The sequence below is a fragment of the Puma concolor genome, chromosome E1 (genome assembly GCF_028749965.1).
Source record: "Puma concolor isolate L17-30 chromosome E1, mPumCon1.1.hap2, whole genome shotgun sequence".
Taxonomy (NCBI): domain Eukaryota; kingdom Metazoa; phylum Chordata; class Mammalia; order Carnivora; family Felidae; genus Puma; species Puma concolor.
Window position 1 is genome coordinate 2,646,119 of NC_141680.1, and position 15,492 is coordinate 2,661,610.

The following is a 15,492-nucleotide window of genomic DNA, read 5'->3' on the forward strand; positions in this document are numbered from 1 at the left end:
GCCTCGGCTCCGCCTGCCTCTGAGACCGTCCCCACTCCCTGCCTCCGAGGAACCCCGGGGTTCCTCCCGCCCGGCTTCACCCCCCCCCTCCTCCTTCCCGGCGTCTCCGCCCCCTGCCCCGCCCCCGGGCCGGCTCTCGGAGGAGGGGGAGCCGCTGTCGCCGCCGCTGCCTAGCTCCCCACTGCCGCTGCCGCTGCCGCCGCCGCCGCCGCCGCTCTGCTGGGTCCAGCCGCCAGGCCCGGGGCTCTGACTTCGCCGGACCAGGGCGCTCTGCGGAGACACCCTCCCTCCTTCCTGGGGGTCCGGGGCGCCTAGCCCGGCGTGGAGGGAGGCTCCGCTCGCGAGGGACAGGGAGGGAGGAGCCTGGAGCCGGAGCCAGAGCCACCGGTCGCCGGATCAACAAGACAGGACAGGTTGAGGGGCGTCGGGGAAGGAAGAGGGTGCTATAGGCTGTCCCGGGGAAGCCCTGTCGCAGAAAGCTCTGACGCGCCCTGACTTGTAGGGAGCCTGTTCACATTCGGGGACTGGTGATAACGTGGGTGCACGCCTCTCGGGGGGCTGGTTGGATTGGAGGGCGTGGGATCTAAACAAGCACCAGCTGTCCCCGAGGAAATTAAGGGGCAACCCGGGGGGGGGGGCGGGAAACAACGGATGCTCCTTGTCGCGAGGTGACAGAGGCCCTCCAGACAACCACCTACCTGGTGAACCCACTAGGAAGGGTGGATTTGGAGGTGACTTCAAAAGGAGTGGGGGGTAACAAGGTGAGGAAGGGGGTTCAGCAGCTGGGAACCATGTGAAAAAAGGTATTGCCCAGAGACAGGGTCGGGGAACCCCTAATCGCTGAGCGGGGGACAGCCTGGGCTTTCCCAGACATAGTTTTGGGGGACTTCAGTGGAAAAAAGTGGGGGACCCACTTAGAAGGTGGCAAAGACACCAAGGTTGGGTTCCTCCCTGACATTGGCAGTGCCCCAGTAGGGATGAGTCAAAGCTAAGGACCCACACCCTTTAGATTACAAGGGTGGTTTTGGCAGGAGTGCGGGTCCCCCAAATAGGGTGGAAAGGTGCTTCAGGGTATTGCAACCACATCTTGGAAATTTTGAGGGTCTTGACTTTGGGATAAGGGAAGAGGGGACAGGGACACCGGAGAACAGGGAAAGGGGGTCGTTTTCAGTAGGGGGCAAAAGTCGAGGGTGGGGTCAACAGAGATACATAGGCTGCTGGGTCCAGTGGGGCTAGCGCGGGGCCCAAGGGTGGGAGCTGGCGGCCGAGGGGCGGCGGGGGGCAGGGGCCCTGGGGCTTATCCTCAGCTCCAGTGGGTGGGGCGGTGAGTTGGGACCCCAGCGTCAAGAGCATGCCCCGGTGAGCGCGCTGGGGGCGCCTGCCGGTTCGGGGGTGTCTCCTCCCGGGGCGCCATGGCGGCGCTGGCCAGTAGCCTGATCCGGCAGAAGCGGGAGGTCCGCGAGCCCGGGGGCAGCCGGCCGGTGTCGGCGCAGCGGCGCGTGTGTCCCCGCGGCACCAAGTCCCTTTGCCAGAAGCAGCTCGTCATCCTTCTGTCCAAGGTGCGACTGTGCGGGGGGCGGCCCGCGCGGCCGGACCGCGGCCCTGGTGAGTGGCTGCAGCGGGGTCTCCGGGTGTGGGAGGTTGAGGCCAGGGACGCCGAAGGATGGGGCCCGACTGAGGGGGGCTCCCCGAAAGTGAGAGGTGGGGTGGGCCAGGACGACACAGCTCCTGCCAGATCGTGCCTCAGTTTCCCTTCTCTTTTGCCCATACCCCCGAGTCTCCTTGCTGTCGAGGGCAAGGGGAAGGCTTGAGGGGCTGGGTCTGGCGCTCCGAAGCCTCGCGGCTCCGGCTCGGCCCCCCACTCCTCCCCCCCCCAACACAGGAGTCCCCACCCCCACCCCCACCGTCCGCCGCCTACGTGCCGGCTCTCGCGATTCTTTCAATCCCGAGCGCAGGGGCCTGGGGGTTCCGGACGCCTGGGTCACCCCGAGGGTTTCTGCAGCTCTGGCAGCCCCGCCCCCGCCCCGGTTCTCCCGCCCCTCCACGCCTTGGCTCGGTTCCCGCTGGCCGAGCCTGCCTGGCGCGGCGCCAATCTCCCCAGCTCTCCCCCGGGTGTCCTTGCAGCTACCTCGCCAGCCCGCCCCTCTGTGCGCCCGCCTCTGTGACCTGCGCTTCGAGAGGGGAGCCGGCCACCCCCCCCCCCCATCACCCCCTACGCGACTCCGAAGGGGGCTCCCACACGATCGGGGGACCCTCCGGCGCGAGCAGCTCCGACCCAGTACAGGGCTGGAGACCCGCTGGGAGACTGGGGGGTCGTACCACCTACAAGGGGGTACAAGGAAGTCGGCCGAGCGCAAGCGACGGGGGAAGGAGAGTTGTGAGGGTTAGCGCGTGGTCCCCGTCCAGGCTCCGCTGGCAGGAGGCCCTCTGGCCCCGCTCCCGCCGGCTCCCAGCTCCCCCGGGGGCAGCCCCCTCGTGCCCTCCTCCCCCCGCCGCCGGCCCTCCGCTTGGTACGGTCCGCAGCCCACCCTCTGAGTGGGACCCGGCCCCCACGTGACTCAGCCTGCCTCGCCAGCTCCCGGGCCCCCTTCTCCGCTTTCCTCGCTTTGGTACCGCACGTCCCCCACCTCAGGCGGGTTACCTGGCTGAAAGGGAGAGGCTGAGCCTCGGGGAGGGCTGGGCCCCCCGCGAGCCAGCAGACTGACAGACAGACAGACAGACAGATGGGTCAGTGTCAGACAGGCCGGCACTGGGCCAAGGCAAGGCCCGCGCCAAGCGAGCGGCAGCCGCAGCAGCAGGTGCTGAGTCAGCGTCAGCCCCAGCCCCACCCCCACTCTCGAGGGGGCGCCCCTACCCCGTGGTCACCTGGCCGCCCCCCACGGCCGCAAGCACACTGCCCCTTCAGCGGTCCAGCCTGGCTCCCTCCGCCCTCTGCCTTTGGATGGACCTCCCCTTCCTTTTCCAACTCTTCTCCCCTCCCCCACTGGTGGTTGAGCTGTAGGGTAGGAATTAAGCCATTTCAATAAATTTCAATAAATTAAACAGAAAGCTGGGGGTTAGAGGAAGCAGAAGGGCCCCACCCCCCAGCTTCCTCCCGAGTCAAAGAGAGGTGGCTGAGAGCGTGCTTAGAGGGGCTGAGGGCTGGGGCCCTGGGACCTGCGTCCTCCCCTCCATTCTCCCCTGGTTCTCTCCTCTGATCCCGCCAAGTGTAGGAATGTTTCTGGGAACAGAGATGTCATTTTCAAAGATGAATGTCTCTCTCTCCAGAGCCTCAGCTCAAAGGCATCGTCACCAAATTGTTCTGCCGCCAGGGTTTCTACCTCCAGGCGAATCCTGACGGGACCATCCAGGGCACCCCAGAGGACACCAGCTCTTTCAGTGAGAGAGGAAGCCAGCTGCTGGGGGGGAGGGGAGGGGAGAGCGGGGCTAGGAGGTGGCCATCCTGTGCCTGCTTCAAGTGCTGTCATTCTCCGTCTGGCTCTTTGACACCCCCCACCACCACCACCACCACCACCAAGGGAAGCAGGGGAGCCAGGATGGGGGTCTGAGGCTCGGGACACTGACGCCCCCTCTCTCCACCCCCAGCCCACTTCAACCTGATCCCCGTGGGGCTCCGTGTGGTCACCATCCAGAGTGCCAAGCTGGGTCACTACATGGCCATGAACGCCGAGGGGCTGCTCTACAGCTCGGTGAGACACTGAGGCCGAGTGGCCAGGGGATCGCCGGCCCTGCCAGGGCTCCCCAGCTACAGCCTTAACTACCGCTAGGATTCCCTCTCCCTCCAGCTCTTGCTGAGCTGTCTGCACAGAGCCCGACGCGGGGCTCGAAATCTCGAGCTGTGAGATCATGACCTGAGCCGAAGCGGGACGCTCGACCGACCGAGCCACCCAGGCGCCCCCTGGCTGCTTCTTCTCGGGGCTCCCTTCTGTCCAGTGATAAGTCTTTTCGTCTCTGTCTCTGTGTGCCTTTCTGGCTCTTTGTCTCGTCAGCCGCATTTCACAGCTGAGTGTCGCTTTAAGGAATGCGTCTTCGAGAATTACTACGTCCTGTACGCCTCTGCTCTCTATCGCCAGCGCCGCTCTGGCCGGGCCTGGTACCTGGGCCTGGACAAGGAGGGCCGAGTCATGAAGGGAAATCGAGTCAAGAAGACCAAGGCAGCGGCCCACTTTGTGCCCAAGCTCCTGGAAGGTGAGTATGGATGGACTCAAGGAAAGGACGTCGGGGGGAGGGTGCTGGCCTCGATGTGAACATTGAGTGACACACAGCTAAGGTACTAAAGAGGACACCTGTTATGAGGGGTCAAACCAGGAAGGCTCCGGCCCCTGGCCCCTGGGACTTTGGGGAGCCCTTCTCCTGTGGGTTGGGATTCCCAGAGGAGGGGTGTTGGGGATGGGAGCCCTTTCAAAGCTGATTCTTCCCACGTCTCTCCGTGCCTAATTCTCCTTCCTGCTCCTCTCTCTCCCCTTCACAGTGGCCATGTACCGGGAGCCATCTCTCCACAGTGTCCCTGAGACCTCCCCTTCCAGTCCCCCTGCCCCCTGAAATGTAGTCCGTGGACTGGAGGCTCCTGGCACTTGCACGGAGCCAGCCACAGCCACAGCCTGTCTCCCAGCCCTGCTCCCGGCCCCGCCCCCACCCGTGCCGCCACACTCATGCCCTGAGCAGCCAGGTCCCACCAGGTGCTCGATCCTGAGGGAGCCAAGGGGCTGGTTGTGACTCCCCAGGCTTCCCTGCTCCTCGGGCCTGGAAGTTCAGAGAGGGGGAGGCTGACAGTGGTCCTCGCTGATCCCTTCTTTCCTTCCACACTCACAGCCCCGCAAAGCCTTTTCCCAAGAAGGCGCCCGGGTTCCCAAAATGACAGAACCAGGACATAAATATTCCCCACCCCGGGGCTCAGCCAGTTCCTGGAGCCCTATGCCCTTTTCATTGCCACTGAACCATAGATTTATAGGTCTACTGGAGCTCAGGATCAGTTTCCTTTTTTCCCTCCTCCACCTTCTGCCTTGTTCTGGACAGGTTCTGGAACACCAGGCACCCTAGCCAGGGCCCTTTTTGCACTCAGGCTCTGGGCTGGAATGCTGGCATGCTGCCAGGCTCTGTTCTGGATCCATCAGGCTTCTGTCCTTGACCCAGATGGACCCCCTGGTTTCCAGGTAGAGAGGGGCTGGGTATGAGCCCTGTCCAGCTGCTGGCCTTGGCCTGAACTAGGACCGGTCCCGGAACACCACAGTTTTAACTTTCTTATCCCAAAGACACCCACTGCTAGAGCATGGTGTTCTAGACACATATGGAGCCATACTTCCTCCTGAATCTCGGCTCTAGGACGTAGACCAGGACTCAGCCCTTTCCTCCAGGATGGAAACGAGGCCTGAATAGCCATATTAATGCTCATACAGAGGAAGCTCTAGACCCATCCTCCTACCTTCTCTAGTAATGCGTTTCTTGGTGAATCAAGAAACACTTCTTGTTTTTCCTAGGTTTTCTAAAAATCTGATTCTTCCTATAGAATGCTAACCTTATTTATACATGCAGTTTCTAGCTCCTGCAACTCAGCTGGGGTCCCGCCGGGGAAACAGAGTCTGAGGAAGGGCAGAGGAGTTTGGGCAGGAATCCTTGGCTCATAGTAGGGAGGTTGGGATGGGCAGGGGGCCACAACCATGGCTTGTTTCGGCTGTGCTTGGGGGGGGGGGGGACATGAACACTTAGCTACCTCAGCAGGAATTCCTCCCAGGTCCCCTTTAAAGCTGAGGTCTTTAGGGTAATGAGTCTAGAATAAAAAGGATAAGAGGAGGGACACAACCTTGATCCCCCAGTGCAGAGACCCCAGTTCAGCAATAAGTTCCACCCCACTCCCCTACCAATCAGGCCAAGGAGGGCGAGGGCCTCTCGGGGCTCTAGACCTCATATACCCCCAGAGCTTCTAACTGACTAGAACTTGCTTAACTTACAGCTTATAACCTCAGCTAAGTTTTAGGTACCCAAAAAGGACCTGACTAGATTTTCCCAAAAAAGCGTGGAGAGCTTGGGGCAGGCCTGGAAAAGACCAGGAAGCCACCAGTGACTAGGAGGGACACTCTGAGTAGCCTCAGACCTGGGCAGGGTAGAGGAGAGGGCCCTAAAGGGAGGGGCTGGAGCTCAGAGGCTGGTCACTTTTCCTCAGGCTCTATTTCTGGCTTGTTGCAAGAGGGGTGCATATTCCCCTCACCCACACAGACCCCGCTCAGGCTCCACCCGGCTCCTGGCTCTGCTCCCAGGGGACAGGGTCTCCACTCCATGCTTTCTCAATTAAAGACGATTTGTACAACGATTTACACGTTGTCTGTCATCTGTGGGTGGCGGGCATTGGCAGTTGCTTGGGGCGGGACCAAGTCCCAGGGGCGGGGCGGGTGGGCTGGCGGCTGCCCCCCAACAACAGGTGCACATTCCTGGGCGCCTCGTCACTTCCCCTGCGCTGGCGAACGGAGCGAAGTCACTGAGCTACGCGGCCGGGCTATGACCTCTGGGGCGCTGCTGCTGCTGCTGCTGGGGGCGCTGGGGGCGCCGCTCGCCCCGGGTAAGTGCGGGCCTCAGAGGAGCAGTGACAGGACCAGGGGTCGTGGCAGGGCACGGTGGCTTCACTCAGTGCCCTCCTCTTCCAGGCGCCCATGGCTCGGAGGCGGAGGGCCGGCTCCTCGAGAAGCTTTTCTCGGGCTACGATAGCTCGGTGCGGCCGGCGCGGGAGGTGGGAGACCGTGTCGGGGTCAGCATTGGCCTCAGCCTGGCGCAGCTCATCAGCCTGGTGAGGGCGCACGCCGGGGTTTGAGGTCCGACTTGCGGAACGGCTGGGGGCGTGGCCTGGGGCGTGGCGTGGCCGTCTGGGGGCGTGGCCAGGCCGGGAGATAGGCCGTGAGCCGAGATTGGGTCGAAATCGGGCCAATGGACAAGCTGTGGGCGTAGCCGCCGGACAGGCCAGGGGTGGGGCGGGCTAGGGCGGCGAGCCGGACTGAGGGCGGATCCTGAAGTGAAGCCGGGACTCCAAGGCGCGCTGGGGGGCGGGTCTTGAGGCGGGGTCGCAGGCTGGGGCGGAGCTTGGTGCGGGACCGGGTCAAGAGACCACAGCGGCCGGAGATGCAGGGTTGGGTGAACTGCAGGCTGTGGGCGGGGCCGGGGGTGGGCCGACTGGTAGATGAATTGGCTGGCCGGGTAGACGGCCGGAAGTTTCTGAGATAGAGGCGGGGCTCAAACCAGGGCAGCATCTTGGAGGCAGGGCTTGGACCCGAGAGAGTGGGACTCCGGAAAAAGAGGGGTTTCCAGAGGGAGCTTGACCCTCCGAGCCCCTTCATTGCTCTCTATTCACGTCACCTCTACCCTTGAAATTTTTCCCTTCTAGAACGAGAAGGATGAAGAGATGAGCACAAAGGTGTACTTAGACCTGGTACGGAGACCCCGTGGGGTGGGAAAGGGCGTCCCGCTGCCTTTACAATTTCCTCCAACGTCCCGCTCAGTAAGAGTATTATTTCTAAGAATCACGACCTCGGAGCACATGACCCAAAGGGAAGCTTCAGGAAACAATACGTATATTTACTATGAGAGTTGCATTCCATATTCTAATTTTTTTTCACACTTTGGGTACACCAAGTTTTTTATTTATTTTTGAGAGTGTGTGTGCACAAGCAGGGGAGGGGCAGAGAGACAGAGGGAGACACAGAAGCGGAAGCAGGCTCCAGGCTCTGAGAGGTCAGCCCAGAGCCTGACGCGGGGCTGGAACTCACGAACTGTGAGATCATGACCTGAGCCAAAGATTGACGTTTAACTAAGCCCCCAGGGGGTGCAGCCGGGATCAGAACCCCGACTTCCAGAACCCTAGTCCCTGCCTGCCGGCTTCCCTCCCTGGCACTCCCTTCCCGGGCTTCCTTCGGCCATCCCCAGTCCCCTCCCAGCCTCCAGCCCCGGACAGCCCCTCGGCCTCTGCTTCCACAGGGGTGGACTGACTACAGGCTGAGCTGGGACCCCGCGGAGCACGAGGGCATCGATTCACTGCGCATCGCGGCTGCATCCGTGTGGCTACCGGACGTGGTGCTCCTAAACAAGTAGGGTCTTCCCAAAGACCGGGAGGTGGGCGGGGTCTCCGGGGGGCGGGGTCTCCGGGGGGCGGGGTCCTGATCCCGGCAGCTGAGAAGACCCTTCACCCGCAGCAACGACGGAAATTTTGGCGTTGCTCTGGACTTGAACGTGGTTGTGTCCTCCGACGGCTCCGTGCGCTGGCAGCCTCCAGGCCTCTACCGCAGCAGCTGCAGCATCGAGGTGGCCGGGCTCCCCCTGGGAAGCTCAGGGCTCACAGAAACCTTGCTTCTCCCCAGAGGCTGACGCCCCTCCCTCCTCCCATATGCCCTCAACCTCACATCTCTCCCGCCCTCCTGATTTTCCGTTGTTGTGTGTGGTTTTTTTTTAATGTTTGTTTATTCTTGAGAGAGAGCCAGAGCGTGAGCGGGGGAGGGGCAGAGAGAGAGGGAGACACAGAATCTAAGCAGGCCCCAGGCTCTGAGCTGTCAGCACAGAGCCTGCCGCAGGGCTGGAACCCACAAACCACGTGATCGTGACCTGAGCTGAAGTCAGACACCTAACCGACTGAGCCACCCAGGTGGCCCGATTTTCCGTTGTTTCTTCTCCTCCCGTCACTGTCCCTGACTTCCAGTCTTTCTCAGTGATCCCGCTTCCGTTGGCCAAGGCCACCCCTAATAACCTTCCAATTCGTCTGTGACCTTCCAACTCCCCCAGCACCCCCCCCCCGCAACAGTTCTCTGGCAGCCCTGGTGACACCCCCCCCACCCCACATCACTCCCCCCCCCCCCCCATCCAGGTCACCTACTTCCCCTTCGACTGGCAGAACTGCACCATGGTGTTCAGTTCTTACAGCTATGACAGCTCAGAGGTCAGCCTGCAGACCGCGTTGGGTCCTGACGAGCAGAAACGGCAGGAAGTGTACATTCATGAAGGGACCTTCATTGGTGAGCGGGCATGGCTCCCACGTCCATGGGCTTTATGCTTTCTGGTTTCTAACAGGCTGATAAATACCGCCCCCTCTCCACCCCCCCACCCCCCATCAGCAACGCCCGGGACAGCCCTGTGGGGTCAGCAAGACAAGTTTCGCAGATATGGAAAACTGAGACTTGTTCACGTTTATCAGAGATGGGCTGCCCAGCCTGATGTCCACAGCTAGCCCTTATCACATCAGCCACCTGAGGGTTAGGATGTGGCAGATCAAGCCGTATCTGGCACCGGTAAGGTCAGGTCCTACATCTGTGTCCTGTTCTTCTCTCTTCCCCTCTCCTTCCTCCCAGAGAATGGCCAATGGGAAATTATCCACAAGCCTTCTCGGCTAATCCAGCCTCCGGCGGATCTGAGGGGAGGCGGGGAAGGACAGCGGGAAGAAGTCACCTTCTACCTCATCATTCGTCGGAAGCCTCTCTTCTACCTGGTCAATGTCATTGCCCCGTGCATCCTCATCACTCTCCTGGCCATCTTCGTCTTCTACCTGCCTCCAGATGCAGGTAAGGGAGGGAAGGGCCCTGCCAACCTCCCCACTTCTCTCCATCCAGTAACTTCTGCCTCTTCCCTTTCAGAATCCTAGGATCTCCTTCTTGGGACCAACAAGCTCCTGGGATTAGACAATTCTCCTTTATCCTTCTCCCATTCCTGGTATCCTCCCCAGCTCACTCCCCTCTTTTCCAGACACCTACTAGTCCCTTGGCCTCCTATCCCCCTTCGAAACAATAGTGACATTTCTCTAGGAGGCAGCAGAGTAACCTTGGGCAAATTCTTTCCTCTCTCTGTGTCTCAATTTCCTGATCTGGAAATGGGGACAATTGTTGTCTCGACCTGATAGGATTATTCTGAGGATGAATTGAGTTAATAGAACCGTGCCCGGCACCAAGTAAGTTCTGTGTAAGCATTAGTATTATTTTTACTATTTTTGAGCCTTGCTAGAAGTAGTATAATGAACACGTTGCATATATTAACTCAATTCTAATCTTTACAACTCCGTGAGATAAGTACTGAACTGTCTTCCCATTTTACGGAGGAAGACAAAGAGGCTGAGAGAGTTTAAGGCATTTGCCCGACATTAGGCAGTCAGAGAGAGTTGGTGCCAGCCTGATTCACAGACAGAAATCCTCAACTCTGGTATTTAAAGCATTCTTTCCTTCTCTCTGGCATTGAGTTCTCCGTCTAGAGAAGGAGAATGATCCAGCTCTAGAACACACTTCCAAATGTAACTTCTACTTCCTCCCTGAGCAGGGCAAATCTTGGAACCCAATATTATAGGACTAAAGTAGAACAGACCATAACAGTTATTTATTTCCATACCTTCCTTGAAGTTTGAGGTGCCTGTTGTATGCCCCGAGAATAATCAGCCACCTGGCACATCCTTATATACTTTGTTTCATTTTTAGATCCTTCAAATTGCTATTTCGTTCCTTAAAAAAGCTACAAGGGTTGGTCTATTCATTCGTGCAATGATATTTGTTGAGCATCTATAACGTGCGAGGCACTGGGGCTACCTCAGTGAATAAAAGAGACAAAAATCTCTGCCCTCCTGGAGTTTATGGTCTAGTGGGGGAAACAGCCAACAACCAAAATAAATAAATCTATTAGGGTGTGTACTGGGAGAGGACAAGTCCTAAAGAGGAAAATAAAGTAGGAAAAGCGGTTAGGGAGGATGAGAATAGGGGCAGGGGTTGTAATTTAAACTAGAATGGTCAGGGGTGCCTGGCTGGCTCGGTCGGTATAGCACGTGACTCTTGATCTCAGGGTTGTGAGTTCAAACCCCATGGGGGGTGTAGAGATTACTTAAAATCTTAAGGGGCGCCTTGGTGGCTCAGTCAGATGAGGGACTACCTCTTGATTTCAGCTCAGGTCATGATCCCAGGGTCATGGGATCAAGCCCCATGGCGGGCTCTTGGTGCTGAGCATGGAGCCTGCTTACGATTTTCTCCCTCCCTCTCTCTCTCTCCCTCTCCCTCTCTCTCTGTCTCTCTCTGTCTCTGTCTCTGTCTCTGTCTCTTCCCTGCTCGTGCTATCTCTATCTCTCTGTCTAAAAAATAAATAAAATAAAATCTTAAGGAATAGAACGGTCAGCCAGTGCCTCACTAAAAAGGAAATATTGGATCAGTATTTGAACAAAGAGTGAAGGGGTTGAGAGAATGTTCCCTGGCAGATATCTGGGGGGAAGAATGTATCAGGTGCAGTTAGCAGTGAATGCGGACTCTGGAGTGGGAGTGAGCCTTGCGTATTCGAGAAGTAGCCAGGATGACTGAATGAAGTAAGCGAGAAGGAAAACAGTAGGAGATAAAGTCAGAGAGTTAGCAGAAGGCCTTGTCAACCATACTAAACACTTTGGCTTTTATGCCGAAGAAGATGAGAAGCCACTGAAAGGTTCTGAGAAGGAAAGGGATGTATCTGATTTCCATTTTAACAGGATCAGTCTGGCTGCTCTGTTGAGAACAGTCAGCAGGGGTAAAGACAATGAAGCAGAGAGGAAGCGTTCTATTTTTTTAAAATTTCTTTATTTTTTAATGTTTATTTATTTTTGAGGAGAGAGAAACAGTGCGTGTGAGTGGGGGAGGAGCAGAGATCGGGGGGGGGGGGGCGGCGGGTACAGAGGATCTGAAGCGGGCTCTGGGCTGACAGCAGAGAGCCCCAGGTGGGGCTCGAACCCACCAACCGTAAGATCATGACCTGAGCAGAAGTCGCACGCTTAACCAACTGAGCCACCCAGGCGCCCCGAGGAGGTCTTTATAATAACTCAGACCTGAGGTAATGGTACTTTGTATGGTTATATTTTGAAAGGAAAACCAGTAGGGTTTGCTATGGATTGGGTATGGGTTAAGAGAGAGGGAGGAGAGTTGAGCAGGACTGAGAGCCACAGAAATGATGGATTTGTCACTTCTGAAGTGAGAAAGGCTGTGGGAGGGGTTGGTGGTCGAGGGATTAGGTTTTGGACAGGTTAATTTTGAGATGTCTCTTGGACATCCAGGTGGAGAAGTTAAATCGGCAGGTGGCTATAAATCTGGAGTGTTAGGAGAGTAAGTCCGAGCTGGAGGTTATCGTTGTAGGACTCATCTGCCTGCAGTTGGCCCTTCCAAAAGCCTGTCCTTGAGTGGCCTGGAGACATGGTCACTGATTATGCCATGGAAATCGCCTTCTGGCAAAGCCTAATCCTTCCACCTTCCTCTCTGCCCCGCAAGGAGAGAAGATGGGGCTCTCGATCTTTGCCCTGCTGACCCTGACTGTGTTCCTGCTGCTGCTGGCAGACAAAGTTCCTGAGACCTCCCTGTCTGTCCCCATCATTATCAAGTACCTCATGTTCACCATGGTGCTCGTCACTTTCTCAGTCATCCTTAGCGTCGTAGTCCTCAACCTGCACCATCGCTCACCCCACACCCACCAAATGCCCATTTGGGTCCGTCAGGTAAGATGTCCCTCTCCAACCAGTGTTAACTCTCAGTCCTAGCATTCGTCTTTTTGTGCAGGTGCCACTCCTCTCTCCTACCAACTTCACAGACCTGAGCGATAACTACAACCCCTGGTAGAGTGTTCCAAGTGCCAAGGCCAGTTGGGTGTTGAAAGGTTGCACAGTCAACTTTACCCTCCTGACATTATCATGTCCTAGATCCCCTTATTGGCTTCATCAATACTGCCCATCCCTGGGTCGCAGGGAAACATCCTCGGGCTCAGGTCCTGTCAGGGTGGAAGCCTTCGGAACTTTGTTTTCGGGACAGGATGCCTCCAACCCACTTAAGTTAAGGCCGTGTGGTTGCACTTCCTCGCTGTGCAGCTGGGGGACGCGCGCACGCATGCGCAGGGATGGGCAGGTGGTTGGGGACGGTGAGCTACTTCCCTTCCCGTCTGAAAGCATGAGAGCCCCCCCCCCCCCCCAGCCCCCCACGACCAATATGCCTTTCTACTCAGCAGATCTTCATCCACAAACTCCCTCCATACCTGGGTCTGAAGAGACCCAAACCTGAGAGAGACCTGATGCCGGAGCCACCTCCTGTAGCCCTCAGGGACTCTCCAGCAAGTGGCTGGGGTCGAGGAACAGATGAATATTTCATCCGGAAGCCACCGAACGATTTTCTCTTCCCCAAACCCAACAGGTAGTACCTACTCTCCGTCGCCTACAAGGAAGGGAGAGCGTGAACTACCGTTCCCAGAAGGCTGTGCAGAGGCAGGCGGCTTAAGGTCCCGGAAGATGCCCTTGAGCATCATGGGAAGTGTAGTACCCCTTCTGCCGCCTACTTTGCGGAAAGGCGGAAACTAAAGCGTAGAGGGATGGGAGGAATTGCGGAAGACTGGAGAGGTCGTCGCTGACGGGGAGAGCCTAGAGGGCCCTCTCACGTTTCGAAAACTGACAAGAATGTTGGAGGAGGGAATTGGGATGGAGCCTAGAGCGTGGCCAAACTGTCCCGCCTCTTCCAGGTTCCAGCCTGAACTGTCTGCCCCGGACCTGCGGCGATTTATCGATGGCCCAAACCGGGCTGTGGGCCTGCCTCCCGAGCTGCGGGAGGTCGTTTCCTCGATCAGCTACATCGCTCGACAGCTGCAGGAACAGGAGGACCACGACGCGGTAAGTCCAATGAGGGTGGAGCAGGGCAGGGCCTGGGTGGCCTTGGCTCCACCCGCCAATCCAGGCTCCGCCCCTAGCACTCGGTTTGGTTTCTGATTGGAAGCTTGCCTCCTTTGGTTCCGCCCCCTGTTTTCCGACTGGCTCTTCACTCCATCCATCTCCCGCAGTTTCGCTTTCCTCTGTCCCACGGCCCGCCCCTGTCTCAGAGCTCGTAGGACAGGGTAAGGGTAGCGGGCAGACCTTCCCTGGGGGTCTGCAGCTCAGGAACAGTTTACTCTGCCTACCCCCAGCTGAAGGAAGACTGGCAATTTGTGGCCATGGTAGTGGATCGCCTTTTCCTCTGGACCTTCATCATCTTCACGAGCGTTGGGACCCTCGTCATCTTCCTGGATGCCTCGTACCACTTGCCCCCTGCCGACCCCTTTCCTTGAGGACAGAGGGCCAAGACCCAGGTCCTCTGCGGGCTGCATTGAGAGTCCGGCGGTACTCTCGAGTCCTATCCCTTTCTGCCTCTCGACTCCACTAGGAATCCGGCCCTCCCAGGTCATTGCCTTTATGGGGAGCGAGCCGAAGTGGGACGGGGCCGACTGAAGCCTTGGGCCCCAATAGACATGCACTATCAGTTTATTTAGTCTTTGGTTTCTTGTAGAAGTTCCTTTGGATAGCAACACTAGCTTCCCAGTATAATGGAACAAAGAACAAGAACTAGACTGTAAGCCTTTTGAGGGCAGGAACTGTGCCTCGTTCACTGTAATATCCCCAGCTCCTAGCACAGGTCCTGACCTATAGGATTGTAGGTGCTTAACGTCTGTTGAGTGAATAGGGGTTTTGTTGTTGTTGTTGTTGTTGTTGTTGTTTTTTCCTGGAAGGAAATGCACCAAATAATAGTGCTTATGTTTGCATGTTGAGACTAGTGATCTTTGTTTTCACCTTTCTGTAATTTATTTTTTTGTAATAAGTATTATCTTTAGGATAAAAAAAAAAAGGTTATGTCTAAAAGGATGCATTTGTAATAAGGGGGGGAGAAAGAGCCCTTTAAAATCCTTCCTTCAGGTTTCAGCTTCGGTGCTCAAACTTTGGATAAGCTAAGCTATTGAACTGCTCTGGGCCTAAGTTTCCACATCTGTAAAATGAGGCGAATGACAGGACCTACTCCCTTAGTCTGAGGGTCATGTGACAAGATGGGAGCAAACGCACGATACAGCAGACATCAGAGGTTGCCAACTGGTGTGTTTTGTCTGACCTGTGTTGTTGACCTCACAGGTTTCAGTGTGAGTTCACTACTTTAAAAGTTTGGATAGCGCACAGAGAAATTTGGATGTCCGGCTTCCCTTGGGGGAGGGAAATTAAAAATACGGTGACACCAGGCCTGACTCCCCTGTTGGCAGCGACCTGAGGGGTAGTGGCTGCCTGGTCTGGTCAAGGTTATTTGTACCAGAATTCTTCAAAGCCCCCACCCACCTGACCCACGACTTCCCTCATTTTACTTGCCTGTCCCATTAGACAAAGTAAAGGGGAGGGGGGGGGGGGATGAGGAGCTGAAGGTAGTGGGGGGCTAGGAGTGGAAAAAGAAAGCTTGCCGTATCCCATGACTGTCACTTGTTTTGTGCGTCGGTTTCCTTTCAATTTGGAGACAGGGTTGCACCTGGTTTAAGGCGCATGGGCCACTAGGATCTTGTGCCCAGCAGGCTGTGTGAACTGGACTGAGTTCATGTTTCTTTCTGCCTGGAGGTCAGACCAAAGTCAGCTTGAGCCTGGTGGCTGCGGCCATTATGGTGAAGCATGTAGGGTCGCCAGGCCCTCACGCCTCCTCGGTTGCTGGAAGCTGTGGCCCCAAGAGGGATGCTACAGCTGCAGCTCCCAGGATCCCTGTGGGACAGGGCAAGCGT

General features: G+C 57.4%; 2 protein-coding genes across 3 annotated transcripts; both read left to right on the forward strand.

Annotated features, from left to right (window-relative positions):
• The first annotated feature begins 1,278 nt into the window (after positions 1–1,278).
• Positions 1,279–6,307, forward strand: FGF11 (fibroblast growth factor 11). 2 transcript variants are annotated; one of them, XM_086685834.1, is made up of 5 exons: positions 1,279–1,559; positions 3,312–3,378; positions 3,586–3,689; positions 3,990–4,188; positions 4,472–6,307. In XM_086685834.1, exons 1-5 carry the CDS (start codon positions 1,413–1,415, stop codon positions 4,540–4,542), a joined length of 588 nt encoding a protein of 195 aa, XP_086541960.1. In that variant the 5' UTR covers positions 1,279–1,412; the 3' UTR covers positions 4,543–6,307. The 2 variants fall into 2 exon arrangements, with proteins under 2 accessions (XP_086541960.1, XP_086541959.1); XM_086685833.1 differs by having other exon boundaries at positions 1,289–1,605; positions 3,268–3,378.
• Positions 6,308–6,431: 124 nt separating this feature from the next.
• Positions 6,432–14,505, forward strand: CHRNB1 (cholinergic receptor nicotinic beta 1 subunit). The gene is made up of 11 exons (XM_086685843.1): positions 6,432–6,553; positions 6,639–6,778; positions 7,370–7,414; positions 7,960–8,069; positions 8,175–8,283; positions 8,840–8,987; positions 9,321–9,530; positions 12,225–12,448; positions 12,952–13,133; positions 13,456–13,603; positions 13,894–14,505. The coding sequence occupies exons 1-11, from the start codon at positions 6,493–6,495 to the stop codon at positions 14,032–14,034; spliced, it is 1,518 nt and encodes a 505-aa protein (XP_086541969.1). The 5' UTR covers positions 6,432–6,492; the 3' UTR covers positions 14,035–14,505.
• The last annotated feature ends 987 nt before the right edge of the window (positions 14,506–15,492 follow it).

Bases quoted from the DNA above. Each gene is read 5' to 3' on its own strand.
- FGF11 (XM_086685833.1), top strand. From the start codon at position 1,413: ATGGCGGCGCTGGCCAGTAGCCTGATCCGGCAGAAGCGGGAGGTCCGC. The intron at 1,606-3,267 runs GTGAGTGGCTGC...CTCTCTCTCCAG, and splicing joins GCGGCCGGACCGCGGCCCTG to AGCCTCAGCTCAAAGGCATC. The intron at 4,189-4,471 runs GTGAGTATGGAT...TCCCCTTCACAG, and splicing joins TGTGCCCAAGCTCCTGGAAG to TGGCCATGTACCGGGAGCCA.
- CHRNB1 (XM_086685843.1), top strand. From the start codon at position 6,493: ATGACCTCTGGGGCGCTGCTGCTGCTGCTGCTGGGGGCGCTGGGGGCG. The intron at 8,284-8,839 runs GTGGCCGGGCTC...CCCCCCATCCAG, and splicing joins GCAGCAGCTGCAGCATCGAG to GTCACCTACTTCCCCTTCGA. The intron at 13,134-13,455 runs GTAGTACCTACT...CGCCTCTTCCAG, and splicing joins CTCTTCCCCAAACCCAACAG to GTTCCAGCCTGAACTGTCTG.